Below are 19496 nucleotides of genomic sequence, written 5' to 3' on the forward strand. Positions count from 1 at the left end.
CCAAGACACGCGTCTTTAAGTGATATGGTAAGAAGGGCGCTCACTACAGTCAATGTTTCGGCTGTCTTGGAACCCATCGGAATTTTGAGGTCAGATGGGAAAAGGCCCGATGGAGTCACGCTAATTCCATGGTCGGTTGGTAGGTGCCTGATATGGGATGCTACTTGTGTGGATACTATGGCTCCCTGTCATTTAGATGGTACTTCCTCCCGCCCCGGTTCAGCTGCAGCTTCAGCAGAAATTTCAAAAAAGCGGAAGTATTCGGGTTTGGGGTCTTCTTATTCTTTTTTGCCTTTCGCGGTTGAGACGACGGGCCCTTGAGGCCCTAAAGCAAAGAAATTTTTAACAAAAATCTCCAAACGCTTGAAGGATGTTACACGTGATGCTAAGGCTGGCTGGTACTTTGCACAGAGAGTGAGTCTGGCTGTCCAACGAGGCAACGTAGCCAGTATCTTGGGAACTGTGCCTCCTTCAAGCGCGTTGGAAGATCTGTTCTACTGTGTGAATTGATTTATGTTAAATTATTTTGATTTGACTTTTTGTTAATAAATTAATTCGATATAAAAACATTACCTATGCTTTATCAAAACCCTCTCAACATCGTTTTGTCTCTGATTGGGATCTTTGAAATAATTCTCAATCTCAAATAACGTCTTATCTTTAGTTTCCGGTAAATATTTGTAAACAAGTAAAGCGAAAAAAGATGCTGATAGCCCGTAAAACAGAAAAGCACCGGGTAAAGTTAAGGTACGAAATATATACGGAGATATTTTCAAAATAGTTGCCATTAATAATTCAGAAAACAATGTCAATAAAAGTAAACAAGGCGTTTGGTACCTTAAACATATTAACTCTCCAAATATAGTGGACGGCATTATCATGGGACCGAGACTTATTGACACGGAAAATAATGTCAGAAACAATATTGACAAATATCTATTCTCGGCAATAACCGAATACTTAACTAGATACAAATATACAGATATGACATAGAGAAAGAAAATTCCCGAAGTAGCCGAAGACAACAACAATGTACGCCTTTTCAAAAACTTTGATAAAATACATCCGAGCTGCATACCTATTATTGTAATGATGTCCATAATCAGCATGCCATAACTTGAGGTCACGTTGCTGCCAGTTATTTGATTAATTAAATCCATCGCATACATAGTGCATACTAATTTTCCAGAGAAATGATACATTGACATTACTACAACAGATATAAACATTGGCATGTAAAATGCTTTTGTGCTTATAGTTTCATAAATAAACTTCACCCTATTCCCTGCAACATTTCGTTTATTCTCCGCACACATTTTAATATACTGTTTCTGAGAATCAATCAACGTCTCGAGTTCACATTGGGAATCTTTATCGTACCCTTTCAGCCAGTGGTGTGAAGCGGCACATTCTTCGAACCGGCCCTTCATCGCCAACCAGTAAGGCGATTCGGGCCAAAATACGACGGTCAAAGGGTACATAGAACAAACAAAGGCGATGTACCCGATGTTTTTCCAGTGGGAAAAGACTCCCGTCGCGTTAGCGACCCATACTCCCCAAAAGAAAACCGTAGATTTGAATATCATGAATATTCCTCGATATTTCGGGGAGGAGTATTCCGTTACAATAACAACCAACAAAGTCATGTTGCTTGCTAGAAGCATGCCTTGCGTAATCGCACTGATCAATAAATGTGTTGTATTGGTACTGAAGTAAAATAACAGAAATGATACCAAAGTAACGAGACAGATTATTAGAAAAGGTATTTTTCTTCCAACATATCTTGTCAAAAGAGGTATCACGAATACCCATGGAAGCGCGCCGTACCCGTGGACGGATGCTGAAAAATTGAAACAAATATTGTTTACCGAACAATTAGACTAAAACAAACATATTTGAATTTTTTAGACTCCATTCAAATAAATGAACGTTGACGAGCTTAATGCTAAGGCATTCTTTATCAATAAAGAACACGCACAACAATCGAATAAAGGAGATAAAATTCGTATATGTCTTATTCTTATTTTCTTTTTTGATACTTCCGCTAACTCGTAGATTGTTCTGCCAAGGCTTTCACTTACTTTCAAGAAAATTATAAGCCCAACTTGCTACCGATATAATACAAAGAAGAGACAATAGAAGAACTCACTTAGCCATGAAGCCATGCTCTCCGTGACTGCGTCTGTTGAGTTAGCTTCTCTTCTGATCTGTGGGATCATTACAGTTGGCGCTCCGAAGCCCAAGCCAAGAACAAAATAAACCGACCAAACACCGCTTGATACAAACATCTGAAAGAAAGAAAAAACCGGCTATACTATTAATGTGTATATACTTGGAGAGTAATGGCCAATGGAGACCACTTTGAATAAGCCTTTTATACTTTAAATAGTTTTATATTTATGTATTAAACTAACACACTGTAAAAGTAATAAATGTTATTTGCAATAGATTTTTTTTTTCCTTTGTCTCAGTATTTATGCCAAGACTAGGTATATGGGTACATAATATAATATTATAAGTGCGAAAGTTTGTAAGAATGTATGGATATATGTTTATTACTCTTTCACACAAAAAGTAGGTACTTACTGAATGTATTTGAAACTTTACAATAATATATAATAATAGCTTACACATCAGAATAACACTTAAGCTATAATTTATAAACATATAGTGTGAATTAACCAAAATATAACGATAACTGTCAAATAAGTATGAAAAAATCTGCGATCTACGAGCCGTTCTGTATAGGGTCGCTCGTCCAGACGGCTGGCTGATCCTTCGGCTGGTCGTAGGACCGTCGAGGCGATTCGCCCGGTCCTTGTGGATTGGGTGAATCGTGACAGAGGACGCCTCACTTTCCGGCTCACGCAGGTGCTCACTGGGCATGGTTGTTTCGGTGAGTTCCTGCACCGGATCACAGCCGAGCCGACGGCAGAATGCCACCATTGTGGTTGCGATTTGGACACGGCAGAGCACACGCTCGTCACCTGCCCCGCATGGGAGGGGTGGCGCCGTGTCCTAGTCGCAAAAATCGGAAACGACTTGTCGTTGCCGAGTGTTGTGGCATCGATGCTCGGCGACGACGAGTCGTGGGAGGTGATGCTCGACTTCTGCGAGTGCACCATCTCGCAAAAGGAAGCGGCGGGGCGCGTAAGAGACGCACAATCCCGCCGCCGTCGAGCGGGGGCCAGGGAGGCGGATCTCGCCCAAGCCCTGGCCCTCTAAGTGTTTCAGATCCCCCTCACATGTCGGTCTGGGGACTGGCGAGGGGGGCCTAAGAAGACGATGTGCAAGCTGCTCTGCACGCGTTTTACGCAAGAGCATCCGGGTGATGGAAGGCCGGCTATCCTCGACCCATGCTGGTTCTGGTCCAGCGGGGTATTCCGTAGGATAGCTCACTCTAACCGGCGCCATCTAGGCGGGCTTCGGATAGCCTGCCGACCGAGAGGGCTGGTGGTCGTGGCGCCGACGACCGCCGGTCTGGCGTCCCGAGGGGGAGGGTGATGGGAGAGATGTGCACCGCACTAAACGCTTCACTTTCTCCCCTTTGCCTTTTCATGAGTTCTGTCTCATGCGAGGTTTGGACGTTGGTTGTTGAGCGACAGGAGGTGTTAGTCAGTTCGACTCTGACATACCCCGCCCTCTGTCCCCAGTGGAGGGCGGAAGTCCGGCGATATCCTCCTGTCCAAAAAAAAAGGGTGGCTAGTGATTTATACATCTACAAAAATAAATATATATTTTGTTGCTTATGAGGTCGCGAAATTAATTTGCATAATTACTTATGTTATGACTTATTTTAAGTTCGTAGAGCCGTACGTATTAGTTACTTAGGTTATTTTATGCTAAAAACCTAATGAACATAGTTTTGGAGTAACGTTATAACAAAATTACTGGTGGTAGGACCTCTTGTGAGTCCGCGCGGGTAGGTACCACCACCCTGCCTATTTCTGCCGTGAAGCAGTAATGCGTTTCGGTTTGAAAGGTGGGGCAGCCGTTGTAACTATACTGAGATCTTAGAACTTATATCTCAAGATGGGTGGCGCATTTACGTTGTAGATGTCTATGGGCTCCAGTAACCACTTAACACCAGGTGGGCAGTGAGCTCGTCAACCCATCGAAGCAAAAAAAAATATGTTTGGACATAGTGTTTTACATATTCACAGATCCATTGGATGGAATTGAGCAAGAGAGATGGCAATAGAGTTCTTGCGTTATTAAAAGAATACTCCGTAAGTACTTTTTGGAAACTTTTGGAATTTAATTTGGAAACTTTTGTCACAAAAAAGTTTATTTTTCCAGCCATAATTTACTATTAATTACGTACAAATAAATAACCTATAAAATTACGTACTTGTCTCCAAAGATATATCCGTTTCGTTTCAACGCTGTTCAATTCGGTTTCCTCTGTTTCATTAGCCGCATTGCTTACCACGTCGTAAACACAAGAATCCATCATAGATCGAATGCTTAGCTATAGGATAAAATGTAGGATAATTTTCTTGTTTAAATTTGTGAATTAAGACACGGCTTACTTTGTTTTGGTACGAAATCCATAGACATCACCACGAATGCCACCATCCACCTTGAGATAAGAGGTTCAAGTCTAACTGCAGTTCCACTCTTTGAATCGACATCTCGGGAAACATTAGTAGGAACATATTAGTACGACCTACCGTGCAAATTGCGCAAATGTATGCGAGGTTTATTTTTTAACACGGTATTATTCCTTCATAGTGTTATTAGTTTTATTAAAACCTTTTTGGTAAACATATCCATAGATTTATTTTTATTTTTTATTTATTGCTTAGATGGATGGACGAGCTCACAGCCCACCTGGTGTTTAGTGGTTACTGGAGCCCATAGACATCTACAACGTAAATGCGCCACCCGCCTCGAAATAATTAATATATATATAATAAAATTAATATATAATAAAATAATTAAAAATAATCAATCATAATCACATCGCTTTATACGGGTACACCGGGCGTCTTCTCATTTAGGTCATGACATATTCTTATTACTTAGTACAATTATGTTGCCACTAGAGGAAAACGGGTTTGCAGCCCACATCATAGCAAATGGTCATTATCGATAATGCTTAGAATACTACAATTCGAATCCTACTTCTCCCTGAAGTTATTAGAGATAGACGTTGTTCTGGTGACAAATAGTGCAATAGTAAAAAGCAGATGAGAACCATACCTTAGCGTACCTTAAAACACACTGTGTAAAACACAGAACGAACCGAAGCTCCAGAGGTTCCAAACGATTTAAATAACGATTTATAATAGAAAAACTGTTATGGACCAAAATTAAAACGAATGCTATGCTGTAATGCAATGTTTTCAAGAGATTCGGTTTAAGCCGGTCAAAACTTCTGAAATAAAAAACAATTAATATTCGAACGAACGAAATTGATTTGTTTGATAATCCCCTAGTATTTACGAGTATTACGTCTACAACCTTGACAATTACGAAATAAATAGCACTATCACGCACAAATTTATCGTCCTAAGTTTTTGAACTGCTTCTCTGCAACTTATTTTCATTACTTATAGCTTTTTACAATTCCAATACAACCAACCACATCAACAAGATTAACTCAATTATCGTTTTCCGTTATTTAATCTAGACGTATAATTTTATACTAGTTTAGTGGTGTAATATTTTAATCATGTTTTGTTCATGTCTCAGTTAATGTATGTAAATAAATTAGAGCGCTTATATCTTATACTTTACATGTCTTCTACGAAATGTTGAAAGTTTCAGAACATCTACTATCTTTTTGATTAGAATTTATGGATGGTTGGTGTGGGTGGTTCTTAATCGTTTTTCAATTTCACAAAAGAAGCAGGTTTAACGGCTTGTGCACGGCTCTAGTAAATCCGGACCTATTTTTGTACGAGTTTGCTTTCTTGGACCTCGCAACTCATCAGTATGTCAGCGACTATTTCTTCACCAACACAACACTAATTAATTACACTTAACTTGTATATTAGAAGGACGCTCCAAATTACGAGATTGAATTTACTTGTAGTCTAAATAAAAAAATTTATAATAAACTAATAGAAATAAAAAATGTTAACCATTAACCGGGATTGAATCGAAGGATATCAGCCTCTTGAAGACATAGACAGCTCAATGCGTCTTCCAGATTTGACACAATTATACACCGGTCCATGTAGTCAGCGTTACTGTCTCCGCCCTAGTAAACGTTGAGAGACAATAGGCAGTGAAGTACATTTGAAGGTCACACACGACATATGGCCCTAGTTCGTACACATGTGTACCAATCTGTTAAACCTTCTTACAAGACAAGTAGCATGCCATTTAAACATGAATTTCATTGGGTTAAGATACTATAGCTTTAAAACCATGTTCAAGGTCACTTACCCCAGCCCACATCGCCAAAGAGTTTTAAATTGGAAAGGATAAATACACACTGTTGAATCCCGTTGCTAGCCAAGATTGATCGCCGTAGTGAAAGAGGTGGTCATTTCACTAGCACTGGAATTTAGAGTCTAGTCTGGTGTCTTTCGCAGATCGCAAATTCGTCGTTGAAAATTTCCTCAATTTATTCCTTTAATTCGCGAAATTTGATCTACTATTGATTTCGTAAAGTTTACAACCAAATATTTTATTTCTATCCAATGTAGCTAAAACAGCCTATCAGCTATATAAAGAGCTGTCATATCCCCATTCAGCCTCTTTAAGTTCCTATTAATGACATTTTCCTTTATAAATGCTGCTCAACGATTTCAATGCTTTTGTAATAGAAGTATTAAGGAACTTGAGTTAATGCCCTAGTTATATCGACGATGTACTGGTTCTCTCCACAGATTTAAAAATAAAAGCATCTGCCTCAATAATATATTCACCAGGAAGAGTACGAGTATGGTGATTAAATACGTCGTGGTATGTATTAGTGTAATCTGGTGTATGTTTTCTAAGAAACTGTGTATTAGCAAAAGAAGCAAGACTGTTAAAGACACTATTTCTTTCTTTCTTTCTTTTTTTGTCCTATCACTCGTGTCATCGCGGTCGTGGTCATTCAGTATTATTGCTGTGGGTAGAATTTATATACCTCACGAGCAATCGCCACTTCTGCAGTATGTGGTGAGCCAATCACTCTGCCTATTTCTACCGCATATTATCTGATTTAGAGACTGGACAACGATTAGACATATAACTTGAAATTTCGATATAATTTTCCAAGGTTGGTGGCGATTTTCACAGTGTGATATCGGAGGGCTCTGGTGTCCATTTAAGGCCACGTGGGCCGAGATCTCTTTCTCCCATCTGAGCGATAAAAATAAAAATGCAAAGGCGGTGGTCAAAAAAAAACTCTAATAAGTGGAGGCAAGAGTATTGTATCAATAAATCAACATAAGCAATCTGATTTATCTCCAACTTTTCACAGAAGATTTGTACAGAATTAATGATGAAGGCTTTTCGTTGGGAACATTGCTAGTTATTCCTTCTTGTAAAAATACTAAATACTGAAGAAATTTCGTCTTACGTTTACATGTATAAATTTAAACTACGTCAATTTGCATGAAAACGGTCACTAAAATAATATTAATGCAAAAAAATATCATTTAAGTATCTACATTATAAGACTTCTACAAAAAAAAGAGTAAAATAAAGAAAATACTTTAGAAGATAAATAAATTTATTTACAAATAACTAACAAACTTTACATAACGAGTTAATTTTAGTGAGTTAAATTTTATCTATGAATATTTAAAAGAAATTACATTTAAAACACGATTTAGTGCCGACCCCACATAGTGGGATAAGGTGGAGAAAAAGAGATTTACAACCATTAAATATGTGACATTTATTTTTCTTCAACTTTTTCTAACACTATTTTGTAAATTATACCGTACGTACAGCGCCGCTCTTCTTATCATATAATTCAATAAATAGAGAATTAGCAGAAATTTCCGCAGGATCGTCTAACGACCCGCCCAGACAGGTTTTGTGTTTTATTCTTGCTCTCTAACTAATTACATGTTAGTAAGCTATTTAAAGATATAGGGTATTTTGTTATAATTATAATATTATATTTTGTAACTTATTATGTGTGGTCTAGAATAGCTCTATCCGTTTTCTTTTGTTTTTTCTTTTCGTTCTTTCGTCAAAGAGGACTTAATAATTGAAGAACGGCAGCAGCGTTCCCAGAGTATTCTACTTGTATTCTACGGTCGCTAATCGGGGTTGAACACTAGTAAAGAGTATTCTTGGTTCTCACAAATTTTAACCACTATTCTCTTTATGTCACCGAGAAGCAGTCATGCGTATCGGTTCAAGTCAATGTAGAGTTCGAACTTAGGCCTGAAGATGGGTGGCGGCATTCATGACATTCACGCGAGTCTAACCCCTTTACACAAGGTGAACGGAGAGCTCTTTAACACTTCTATACAATAATAAATAATATTAATTTAAGAAACACATTCTTCCGCGTTTTGATTGATTTGAAAATAAATTCAATATAAAAAATAAATAGTCCAATAAAACGTTTCAACAAATATATATATATATTTTTATTCATTATATTTCAAGTCAGTCTCGGTGTCGCCGGATGTCACTGGTTTTTAAAAAAACTGATAAATTATAAAATAATAAATTTAAGATGAGAATAAACTGTTGAGAACTAAAGATCAATTATCTATTTGATATTGGGGTCGACATAATTTATAGTACAAGTTCTTAAATTTCACAAAACCGATTCAATTAAAATACATAGGTATAAAACCTTTATTGATGAAGACATTTTATAAACATAGGCAAGAAATATCGCGAATATTGGTTACTTTGTGGAAAAGGACAGCTCTTATTTTTCATAATAGCCAAGCAAAGCTTACAAAATCGATTAAGCGAAAATTAATTACATAACATACGCAAAATAAATATAACGAGCTAACCATACACCATAAACTAATATTAGGTCCTTACATATGAAATAGGCATTTTGTCGTACTGACCACTTTGATTTGAAATATCTCCTCTTTGGTTAAGAATTCCAAATTCAAATGCATAATTTCATTTAGCTGGTACATTTGAGTTTCAAAAACAGTCATTTATTTGTTTTTTCCTCATTTTTTTTTTTGGCGTCGCTTATTACCGCACAATGGAAAACATGAAATATTGGTATATTTACGAGCACGAGTTCTACCATGGCACCAGTGCTGCAGAAACATCTCGAATGTACGGCACTGGTGTCCAAAAGAAAGCACGGTATGTTTTTGGTTTCAACGTTTTCGTTCTTGAAATTTCGACCTTCAGAACCAACCCCGTGGACGGCCGGAGACCAAAGTGGAAAATGAAGAATTACAGGCTATTGTGGAAGCGGATCCATCACAAAGCACTTCAGAGATAGATGCAGGCTTCGGGGTAAGTGATAAAACTGTATTAATCCACTTGAAGCAAATCTGGAAAGGAAAATCCAAAAGGCAATCCAAACCGCCTTTAAAGAGTTTATTGGTGTTTTTAGTAAAGGGATCAATGAACTACCTATGAGATGGCAAAAGTGCATAGATAACAACGGAGCATACTTTGCCTAGTCTATACTATTGTAATATTATAAAGCTGAAGAGTTTGTTTGTTTGTTTGAACGCGCTAATCTCAAAAACTACTGGTCCGATTTGAAAAATTCTTTCAGTGTTAGATAGCCCATTTATGTATATCATCATAATATAACATCACGCTGTCATGTTAAGGTTGGCTCACTATAACGTTTTTTATGCTAACCAAATTTATTCTAAAATAAAGCATTATTTGTGAAGGTATATTTATAAAGATGATATGAATCCTTATCCAAATAAAGCAGCGGCTTGTAGGCAGCGGCTTGGCTCTGCCCCTGGCATTGCTGAAGTCCATGGGCGACGGTAACCACTCACCATCAGGTGGGCCGTATGCTCGTCTGCCAAAAAAGGCAATAAAAAATAAAATAAAAAAAAATGTTATTCATTACAACACTAAAACACCCAAATCACTTCAAGATAGGCTTTGACAATTATAGACTTTTCTGAATTTCTCCAGGATCCCATCATCAGATCTTAATTATTACAGGACCATTCGGAAAGTCTACCCTTTCGAACAAAAAAGAAAAAGAATTATCAGAATTGGTTCATTTTCGAGAAATCGGTGAACATACATAGATAAAAAAATTATGGTCGAATTGATAACTTCCTCTTTTGAAGTCGGTTAAAAAGCGTGATTTTGGTACCTTAAATAGCTCCTTAACATTCTATTATTCAAAAATATTTTCAATCTCTACGTAAATTAAGAGGCGGGTAAAATTTAGCGTTGTGCCAAACTAACTATTCCACGCGGTCGAAGTCGCGGGCAAAACCTAGTTAAATATATTTTACAAAAAAAAATTGACTTTATAATCCTCCCGTACAAAACGCCAATTTTATATGTAAGGACCTAATTACACAACGATTAGCTAAAAATAACGTTAAACTAAATAAAGTTAAACTATAAATCGTCAATATTACACAAAAATTATTGAATAAATGTTTTTTTATATCATTATGATTCATTATAATAACTATATTTTTGTATTACTAGTATTTAACCCTTTATTATTTTTATTTACAATTACACTCATAATTTTACCTTAGATAATTTTAACTTAGCTTTTAAGCTTTTAACTTTACATAATTTTAACTTAGAGCTGCTGTTTACCTTTGCCACGAAGCTATAACCGATTTCAGTTTGAGCGATAGCATAGCGATTATTACAACGCAATAGACTTTGAACTAGTGTCTCCAGATAAAAGAGAATTCATTCACCACTTGAAGATATTTTACATTTAAAACACACACACACGAAAATTAGATAAAAATGACCTTGAATTATTGTCATGTATTTATTATTTATAAACGAAATGTTAACGTTGTTTGGTTAAAAAGCTCTAAAAAATTAATCAGTCATGTTAAATTAGCAACAAAAAACATTACCTATGCTTTATCAAAACCCTCTCAACATCGTTTTGTCTCTGATTGGGATCTTTGAAATAATTCTCAATCTCAAATAACGTCTTATCTTTAGTTTCCGGTAAATATTTGTAAACAAGTAATGCGAAAAAAGATGCTGATAGCCCGTAAAACAGGAAAGCACCGGGTAAAGTTAGGGTACGAAATATATACGGAGATGTTTTCAAAATAGTTGCCATTAAAAATTCAGAAAACAATGTTAATAAAAGTAAACAAGGCGTTTGGTACCTTAAACATATTAACTCTCCAAATATAGTGGACGGCATTATCATGGGACCGAGACTTATTGACACGGAAAACAATGTCAGAAACAATATTGACAAATATCTATTCTCGGCAATAACCGAATACTTAACTAGATACAAATATACAGATATGACGTAGAGAAAGAAAATCCCCGAAGTGGCCGAAGTCAACAACAATGTACGCCTTTTCAAAAACTTTGATAAAATACATCCGAGCTGCATACCTACTATTGTAATGATGTCCATAATCAGCATGCCATAACTTGAGGTAATGTTGCTGCCAGTTATTTGATTAATTAAATCCATCGCATACATCGTGCATACTAATTTTCCAGAGAAATGATACATTGACATTACTACAACAGATATAAACATTGGCATGTAAAACGCTTTTGTGCTTATAGTTTCATAAATAAACTTCACTCTATTCCCTGCAACATTTCGTTTATTCTCCGCACACATCTTAATATACTGTTTCTGAGAATCAATCAACGTCTCGAGTTCACATTGGGAATCTTTATCGTACCCTTTCAGCCAGTGGTGTGAAGCGGCACATTCCTCGAACCGGCCCTTCATCGCCAACCAGTAAGGCGATTCGGGCCAAAATACGACGGTCAAAGGGTACAGAGAACAAACAAAGGCGATGTACCCGATGTTTTTCCAGTGGGAAAAGGCTCCCGTCGCATTAGCGACCCATACTCCCCAAAAGAAAACTGTAGATTCGAATATCATGAATACCCCTCGATATTTCGGGGAGGAGTATTCCGTTACAATAACAACCAACAAAGTCATGTTGCTTGCTAGAAGCATCCCTTGCATTATCGCACTGATCAATAAATGCGTTGTATTTGTACTGAAATAAAATAACAGGAACGAAACTAAAGTCACTATACATATTATGGTGAAAGGTATTTTTCTTCCGATGTATCTTGTCAAAACGGGTATCACGAATACCCATGGAAGTGCAGAGTAGCCGTGCACGGAAGCTGAAAAGAAAAAATATCCTCACCAATCCATCCTGTGCCAATAAATAAAAAAAAATACATTTATAGTCTTTTTTAGCGAAATATTAAGAAAACAAGCACAGGGCTCACTCGATTTTAGTAGATAACAAGAGTCTATAGATACTATGTATAATGTGAACACAGTTACTCATCTTGACAATGTATATAATTATCAAATTAATTTGTAACAGCGAGTATTTTGCCTATCCGTGGAATGCATTATTGATGCATCAAGCAGAATAGTTAAACTGCTTTTACGTCATCTGTCCTTCGTAATATATTTTTTTCCTAACTTGATACTTGAGAAGAGACAAGAAAATAGCAAACTCACTTAGCCATGAAGCCATGCTCTCGGTAACTGCATCTGTTGAGTTAGCTTCTCTTCTGATCTGTGGGATCATTACAGTTGGAGCTCCGAAGCCCAAACCAAGAACAAAGTAAATCGACCAAACTCCACTTGAAACAAAAATCTGAAAGGATATGTTTTCTATCAATATTATTTTACATTATAAATAAACCGACGGCCTATTTTTTTGTGCAGTCGTACTACAGGAATACGTTATGGTAAATAAAGAACACTATTCATTTTGATAAAAATACTGAATAAAAGTTATATCTTCGTTTTAAAATGCATACTCAGAAGACTAATTTATGTTTGGTTTGATAAATTGTGAATAAATAACAAGTTTCCAATTTAGGTTCAGTGTAATAAATGAATTCCGATACTCACAATAGACTCTGTTATACATAATCTACTAATTATACAATACATTCAAATTAGAAAATTAAATCATTGTGTAGTAGTACTATTATCTTATCAATTTCTGCGACAAATCCAATTCCAATATTAATTAAAATTCAGCGCTTTTTTTTTTCAACAATGAGCCTCTCATAATGTAAATTTGACAATTGCGTCGATAGCCTACAGGTAAGACGCCCGGTGTGTTCGTTTAACTACAGCGTTTATGGTCCGTTATCGATACGTTTTTGCCAAAAACCTTTATTCGTTCTGGGTTAAAGATGGGATAGTCATTATTCTAATGTTATAGGGACTTCGACTGAGGCGGCGGTATTCACGTTTTGAAGGGTAGGTACATACTCCGGTCACCACTGAACACCGTGTGGGCCAGAAACTCGTCTGTCAATTAAAATTTACCTCACTAATTAATACAGGGTTCGGAATGAGAATGTTACATGTTTTTTTAATAAGTTAGTATCAAAAAACTCTTCCAAAATGTGTGAGCTCAAATAAACTAAATCTACTGTTAATTGACAGAAGGAAACATGGATTTAATGTTTGAAATAGAAATAACGACATTAGTACGCGCGTGCCTAAAAAAATGGTTAGATGCTCCCACTACACATCTATGCTTAAAACAATTTTATCATCTATCATCTATATTTGTATATAAAAATGAATTGCTGTTCGTTAGTCTCGCTAAAACTCGAGAACGGCTAAACCGATTTGGCTAATTTTGATCTTGAATTATTTGTCGAAGTCCAGAGAAGGTTTAAAAAGTAGATAAATATGAAAATTCTAGGAATCAAATAAAGTTTAGGTCTTTTATTTATCCATTGAGGCACTGCGAAATCTGCAGGGTCAGCTAGTATTAATTATATTTTCACTAATATGTTGAAAGTATTTCTTTTATCAATATTTACTGTTAAAGATAAAATTATGTACAAATCTAAGAATAGGAAAAATCCCTATTCTAGCATCAATAATACGTACTTGTCGCCATAGATATCTCTTTGTTGTAACGCTATTCTTATCGTCTGCTTCACCACTTTCATTCAAATCAACTGCTTCGTCAGCACAAGAATCCATGATCGATTCCGAGTTATGTTTACTTTACACGCTTTAACTGAAACAAATGAGAATTTTTTTTAAGAATAAACAGAGTATTAATGATTTTTTATTCAATTTTAAGGCGGCACCTTCGAAGACACTTTCTATGGCCAAGAAGCTCTTTTTAAGCCCGATTTAAAGATAAACATGTCGTTAGTCTGTGCTGTTATAACCAAGGTGATGTTCAAATCAGAAGAGAAGAAAAATTATAACCGTAAAGTCACTGTATATAAACGCAGCTACTACTGCAGTAATTATAAACTACGCTTCGATGGCGGGAATCGAGGTGATGACACGACAAACAATTATTCAGAACATTTCTCATGGTACATACGGTGCAATATAGAGAGGAAAATATGTAGACGCAGAATTCTCAAATATTCGTTCAATTACAAGATCCTAACAAAGTATTCTTCCAAGTAATATATTTATAACATAATAATTTGAAAATCGAAATGTGATCACTTCGTAAACGTAACAAAAAAACAAATATAATTAAAAACATAATATCCAAAAACAGCCACTAATCTAACACGATTTTATTTTTATTTTACTAAGATTAATAAATATAATAAGATACCTGCAGCAATTGTAAATGCAGCTTGAAACCGATTTTTATTTTAATAAGCCGAAACAGAATGATCATTTACTAGCTCGTATTTATTTTCAATCAGAGGCTTATTTCACAATCATACGATAGCACTCACTCATTTATTGTAAAAACATAATCTGACTAATACAATAACTAAACTTATCACACTCAACAACTCGAACAATTCCAAAATAAACTAAATCAGGAATATTTAATTTAAATACAAAAATATGTATGTAACAAATCATGTGAATTTACATTTCAATTCACCCTTCAACTCATCTTGGTGATTTGAACGTAACTGACTCGCTATGTCGATCATTGCATGTTCACCTTTTTATGTTATCTGGAACCGTACGTGCAGACTAGTGCAGTTTGAAAACGAATCAACGACAAATTACATCAATAATCTTAAAACAAGATTATTTAAAAAAAACAGGTTAACGTTTATTTTTTATGTTGGATGGTTACATTTGGGGGATTGGGTTCTGTAGGTGATGAGGGGCTATTTAAAAACACACTGCTTCATTATAATTATATTGCAGATAGTTTAAACACTGTTACACCATTTTAAAATTATTATCTTTATATTTTTATAAAACTCTTACATGTTTCTTTGACCGTGTCTAGATTAGAAGTCTTTACTTTTTCTTACGAGAAAACAATCATCTGTTTTTTCAACATTTAAAATAATTCTAATATTCGAAATCTGTAATCATGTGTCAAGTGTTGCCTGCCATTACATTTATATTCGAACTCCAACAGTTTACAATAAGATACTCAAAATTATGAGATTTCAGATATCAAAATTGAATTATAATACATTCGACCACTGATTTCGCTAAATTAATTCTTATGATATCAGAATAAAGCAGTGTTTGTTTGATTGATAACCTCTAGATTTAAAACGGTCAGAAAACCTTGACACAAGTGCATTGATCGGCTCTGTTACGCATAAGGATTTCTTAATTTAAATATATTCCCCAGCGATTTTTCAATAAATTCCACGAAACTTCTGATTACCGTGATATGTGTAAGCTTACAACGAGACGGTGAACTGGTATTTTAAGTTTTAAATTCACTATTTAGCAACCAAATCTAACAAGCCCTTCCAGTCATAAGATGAAACAAATATCTCAGACTCATTCCGAGTTAAAACTATTTTTTAGTAAACATGACTCGATAACACTGAACGTAATTTGAAAATAATACTTCAGTACATCACTAACAGAAGTGATTGACATTGTTATGACAATCTAAAAGAATGCTGATTCAGTGGCGTACGAACACAAACACGTGAATGATAAAAGCGTGTGTGTACACGTAGCGAGGGTTGCCCCTACACGTGTAGTTAGTTACCTGAGTTTATTTATGTTACAAATTTAATTAAAATTACTTTTACAGTTTAATCGGGTGATATAATTCTATTTACAATTTCCGGTGTTTCGGATACTTTAGAGTTCCCGTGGCGCGGACGACTGTCGTCGCGTTTAAACAAAGATTAAATCGAAAAATAGCTATGATTTAGTGTACGACTCGTAAAAACTAACGGATACGCAATAATAGGTTTAAGGCAAGAAAATTAGAAAGAGTCCAAAAACGGTTCCTTTATAATCTCGCTTTTAATAATAATTAATATCAGCAACTAAAATCATATAAAAAACGACTTTCATTCTATGGGATGCAGTTATTAAGCACACGACGTAAAGTAGCTGACATTGTGTTCCTATACAAGCTTGTACATAACAAATAGATTCAACAGATACACTTGAACGCATTTACTTAAGTATACCGCGCTCGGGCAGCCGTTTATGTAATCGCAAAACTTTACCTTTACTTTAACCTACCAAAAATTAAAATTAAAGTAATCTTGGCCAGCACTGTCCTGTATATCGTATGACTACCCTGACTAATAGTACACATGATAAAATTGACATATTTGTTTGCCACGCTTCTCTAGCCTCACTTAAAATACATTTAAGATCCGCGATCCACACTGAGCTATAGACTTCGTTTGAATTTTATTGAACATTAAGTTCCCTCTTTATTTAACTGTTGAATGTTTTTTATTAGTTTTAATATCGGTCTATATTGATATTTTACTACATATTTAATAAATAAAAAGTCGGCCTCTGACGACTTCACAACCGACCTTATGCAAGTTGTGTTCACACCCCAAAAGGATGAATTTATTAATGTATTTTTTTTTCTATTTAAGTGAAAAGCTAATGTGTCTAGATTTTCTCCAGTTCTGTGAACCTAATAAATATAAAAGAAAAATATTTGAAGTGTCAATGTATTCCATAATATTTCAATGTCAATATCCAAAACTTATGTCATAGATAAATAAACTAAATATACCAGAAATAGAGTGCATTTTAACAACAAATCTATTTTTAAACACCTCTTTTCTTAATTTTTGTCACATCAAATACTACCCAAACATTTTGCTCTTTAAACATGGCGATCGCACGATGCAATCACGCATCATGTATAAACTAAATAGTGGTACAATTTTCCTGAATGAAATCGGGACGTAACTATTTTTGTGGAATGATGTTCTAATCTTGCTTTTATCTATCCTGTAACTCATATATGTAAATAAAGCAGACCGCTCATATCTTTTACAAATTGCCTGACCCGAAATCTGTATGAAAATTTGATAGCAGCGGAAGCCGTATTTGGTATTTGGTATTAATCGCTTGCCGGATTTCAAAGACAATACAATGTAAATTCCACTAGCCGCTTCTTTTTTTTTCCTACCTATGCCTTGAGAGGCTATTTCAGCTTCACCCTGACGTTTGTAGGTGAGCTCACGGGGCTCAAACCGAAGAGTTGCTAACACTGACCCTAACAAGAGCAGTGCTTCGCAGAATCTACCACCGGATCGGAAACGCTTTACCGAAAGTCGGATACAGAAAAAATCTGTTTATTTTAACTCCTTGTAAAAATTAAATTTCAAAATGACCATTTCGAACCTATCATAAGTTAGGTATCTAAGCAATGAAAGCATCCATAAAACAACACCATCAATCCGAATTTTTACATTGTTCTTCTAATATATTAATAAATATCTTTATGATATCATCAACTGTGATTTATTGTTGACACAAAACATATTAATAATTTAAAAACCAATTTAAAGTAGTGAACGATAAAAAAAAATTTACTCTCAAAACAAATATTTTTTAAATCAAACACAAATAAATTAACATAATATACATTCGCTTCAAAACAATAACTGCTAATATAAATTAAACATTATACTAAGCTTTGAATGATATATTTTTATCCATACTATTACTGGTGGTAGGATCTCTTGTGAGTCCGCGCGGGTGGGTACCACCACCCTGCCTTTATCTGCCGTGAAGCAATAATGCGTTTCGGTTTGAAGGGTGAGGCAGCCGTTGTAACTATACATGAGACCTTAGAACTTATATCTTAAGGTGGCATTTACATTGTAGATGTCTATGGGCTCCAGTAACCACTTAACACCAGGTGGGCTGTGAGCTCGTCCACCCATCTAAGCAATAAAAAAAAATAAAAAAAAATACTAACACGTTGAACCGTCAAATTATAATATCTCTTGCTATTTGTCGAGCCAACCTCCAACCCACAAGGTTAATTAAATAAGGCAAACATACCCTCATGCGCAAACACTGTAAATACATATTTAATACTTTAAGATCGCTTAAATTCAAAGGTAAATCGAATCTCATACCGTTTCCGTGACACTAATAATGCCAATTATAAAGTATTACCTGTATATGAGTCGACTATTATCAAAGCCGGCAATGTGACTTTTGGACAATTATTGGTAAATCAGAAAAACGAATTATTGACTTTGTATTCCATTGGCAGTCACAAAACTCTTCTGAACGACATCTTAGATAAATAACAGGTTAAGTATTAACCTTTATTTAATGCAGGTTTTGAATCGTATTCTTTGAAGGAGACGATTATATTCAAATCAATCTGTATTGACATATCAATAACATTTTTTGTCCAAATGCACAGATTGCCACCTTTGATAATAGACGACTCATATAACACAATATTTACCTTGCTTTAATTTATGATGTGAATTCCTCAACTCAATGACTTTTTCACAACAACACGTTCCATACATAAAAGCTACATAGAATCAATGCAAAATATATCGTGCACACCCAATTGCGATGCCTGTTCAATAACTACTGACTTATTCATATAGCTGGAATGATATGCTTAAAATATCTTTATGCATCGACTGTAAATAATTTACGATGCGCAGCTAACGTTATTCAAAGGGTGATAAAGAAATCACATCTTCCTATTTAATAAATCTTGTTGTTAACACTTTTTTACTTACTGGTTTTCACGTGGGCTTTCCTCACTTTTTTTTTTGTATTCCTAAATATTAGAAATAAACTTGGCAATGTAATACAAATCAACTTCCGATAAGCTAAAGACTGAAAGTAAATATTAAACATAGATCTGGATAATAGATAAGACAATATAATTGTATTATTAACTAACCCTTTCACACATCCAAGAATGAAAGAAAATAAAAAAATAGAAAAAGTAATACAAACAATAGAAAAATAAAATAAAACAGACTAAAAAGCACCAAGTCTATTCTCTTTCTTTATGAAACGTGAGGCACTCGCAATTTAAATATAAAAATAAATAATAATAATAATAAATAAATAACGTGGAGTGTGGAGGGTTGCTATGGTTGAGAGATCTCACAACACAATTCACAACATTTTGTAGTATAATAAAATTTTAGGTCCACATAAGTAAATCATTCCTGGT

At 35.1% G+C, this 19496-nt stretch overlaps 2 protein-coding genes across 4 annotated transcripts; both read right to left on the reverse strand.

The window, feature by feature from the left end:
- Window positions 1-568: 568 nt before the first annotated feature.
- On the reverse strand, window positions 569-4453 carry LOC134199096 (facilitated trehalose transporter Tret1-2 homolog). The gene is made up of 3 exons (XM_062669243.1): window positions 4352-4453; window positions 2150-2288; window positions 569-1840 (listed from the first exon to the last, which is right to left on the reverse strand). Exons 1-3 carry the CDS (start codon window positions 4451-4453, stop codon window positions 570-572), a joined length of 1512 nt encoding a protein of 503 aa, XP_062525227.1. The 3' UTR covers window position 569.
- Window positions 4454-7657: 3204 nt separating this feature from the next.
- On the reverse strand, window positions 7658-18912 carry LOC101735395 (facilitated trehalose transporter Tret1-2 homolog). Of its 3 annotated transcripts, XM_062669073.1 has the most exons (5): window positions 18762-18912; window positions 13991-14123; window positions 12590-12728; window positions 11479-12240; window positions 7658-9437 (listed from the first exon to the last, which is right to left on the reverse strand). In XM_062669073.1, exons 2-5 carry the CDS (start codon window positions 14084-14086, stop codon window positions 9418-9420), a joined length of 1017 nt encoding a protein of 338 aa, XP_062525057.1. In that variant the 5' UTR covers window positions 14087-14123; window positions 18762-18912; the 3' UTR covers window positions 7658-9417. The 3 variants fall into 3 exon arrangements, with proteins under 3 accessions (XP_062525057.1, XP_021206567.2, XP_012549707.2); XM_021350892.3 differs by having other exon boundaries at window positions 7658-12240; XM_012694253.4 differs by lacking the exon at window positions 18762-18912 and adding an exon at window positions 14688-15005 and having other exon boundaries at window positions 7658-12240.
- Between the last annotated feature and the right edge of the window lie 584 nt (window positions 18913-19496).

This window comes from Bombyx mori, chromosome 6, assembly GCF_030269925.1.
Source record: "Bombyx mori chromosome 6, ASM3026992v2".
NCBI lineage: Eukaryota > Metazoa > Arthropoda > Insecta > Lepidoptera > Bombycidae > Bombyx > Bombyx mori.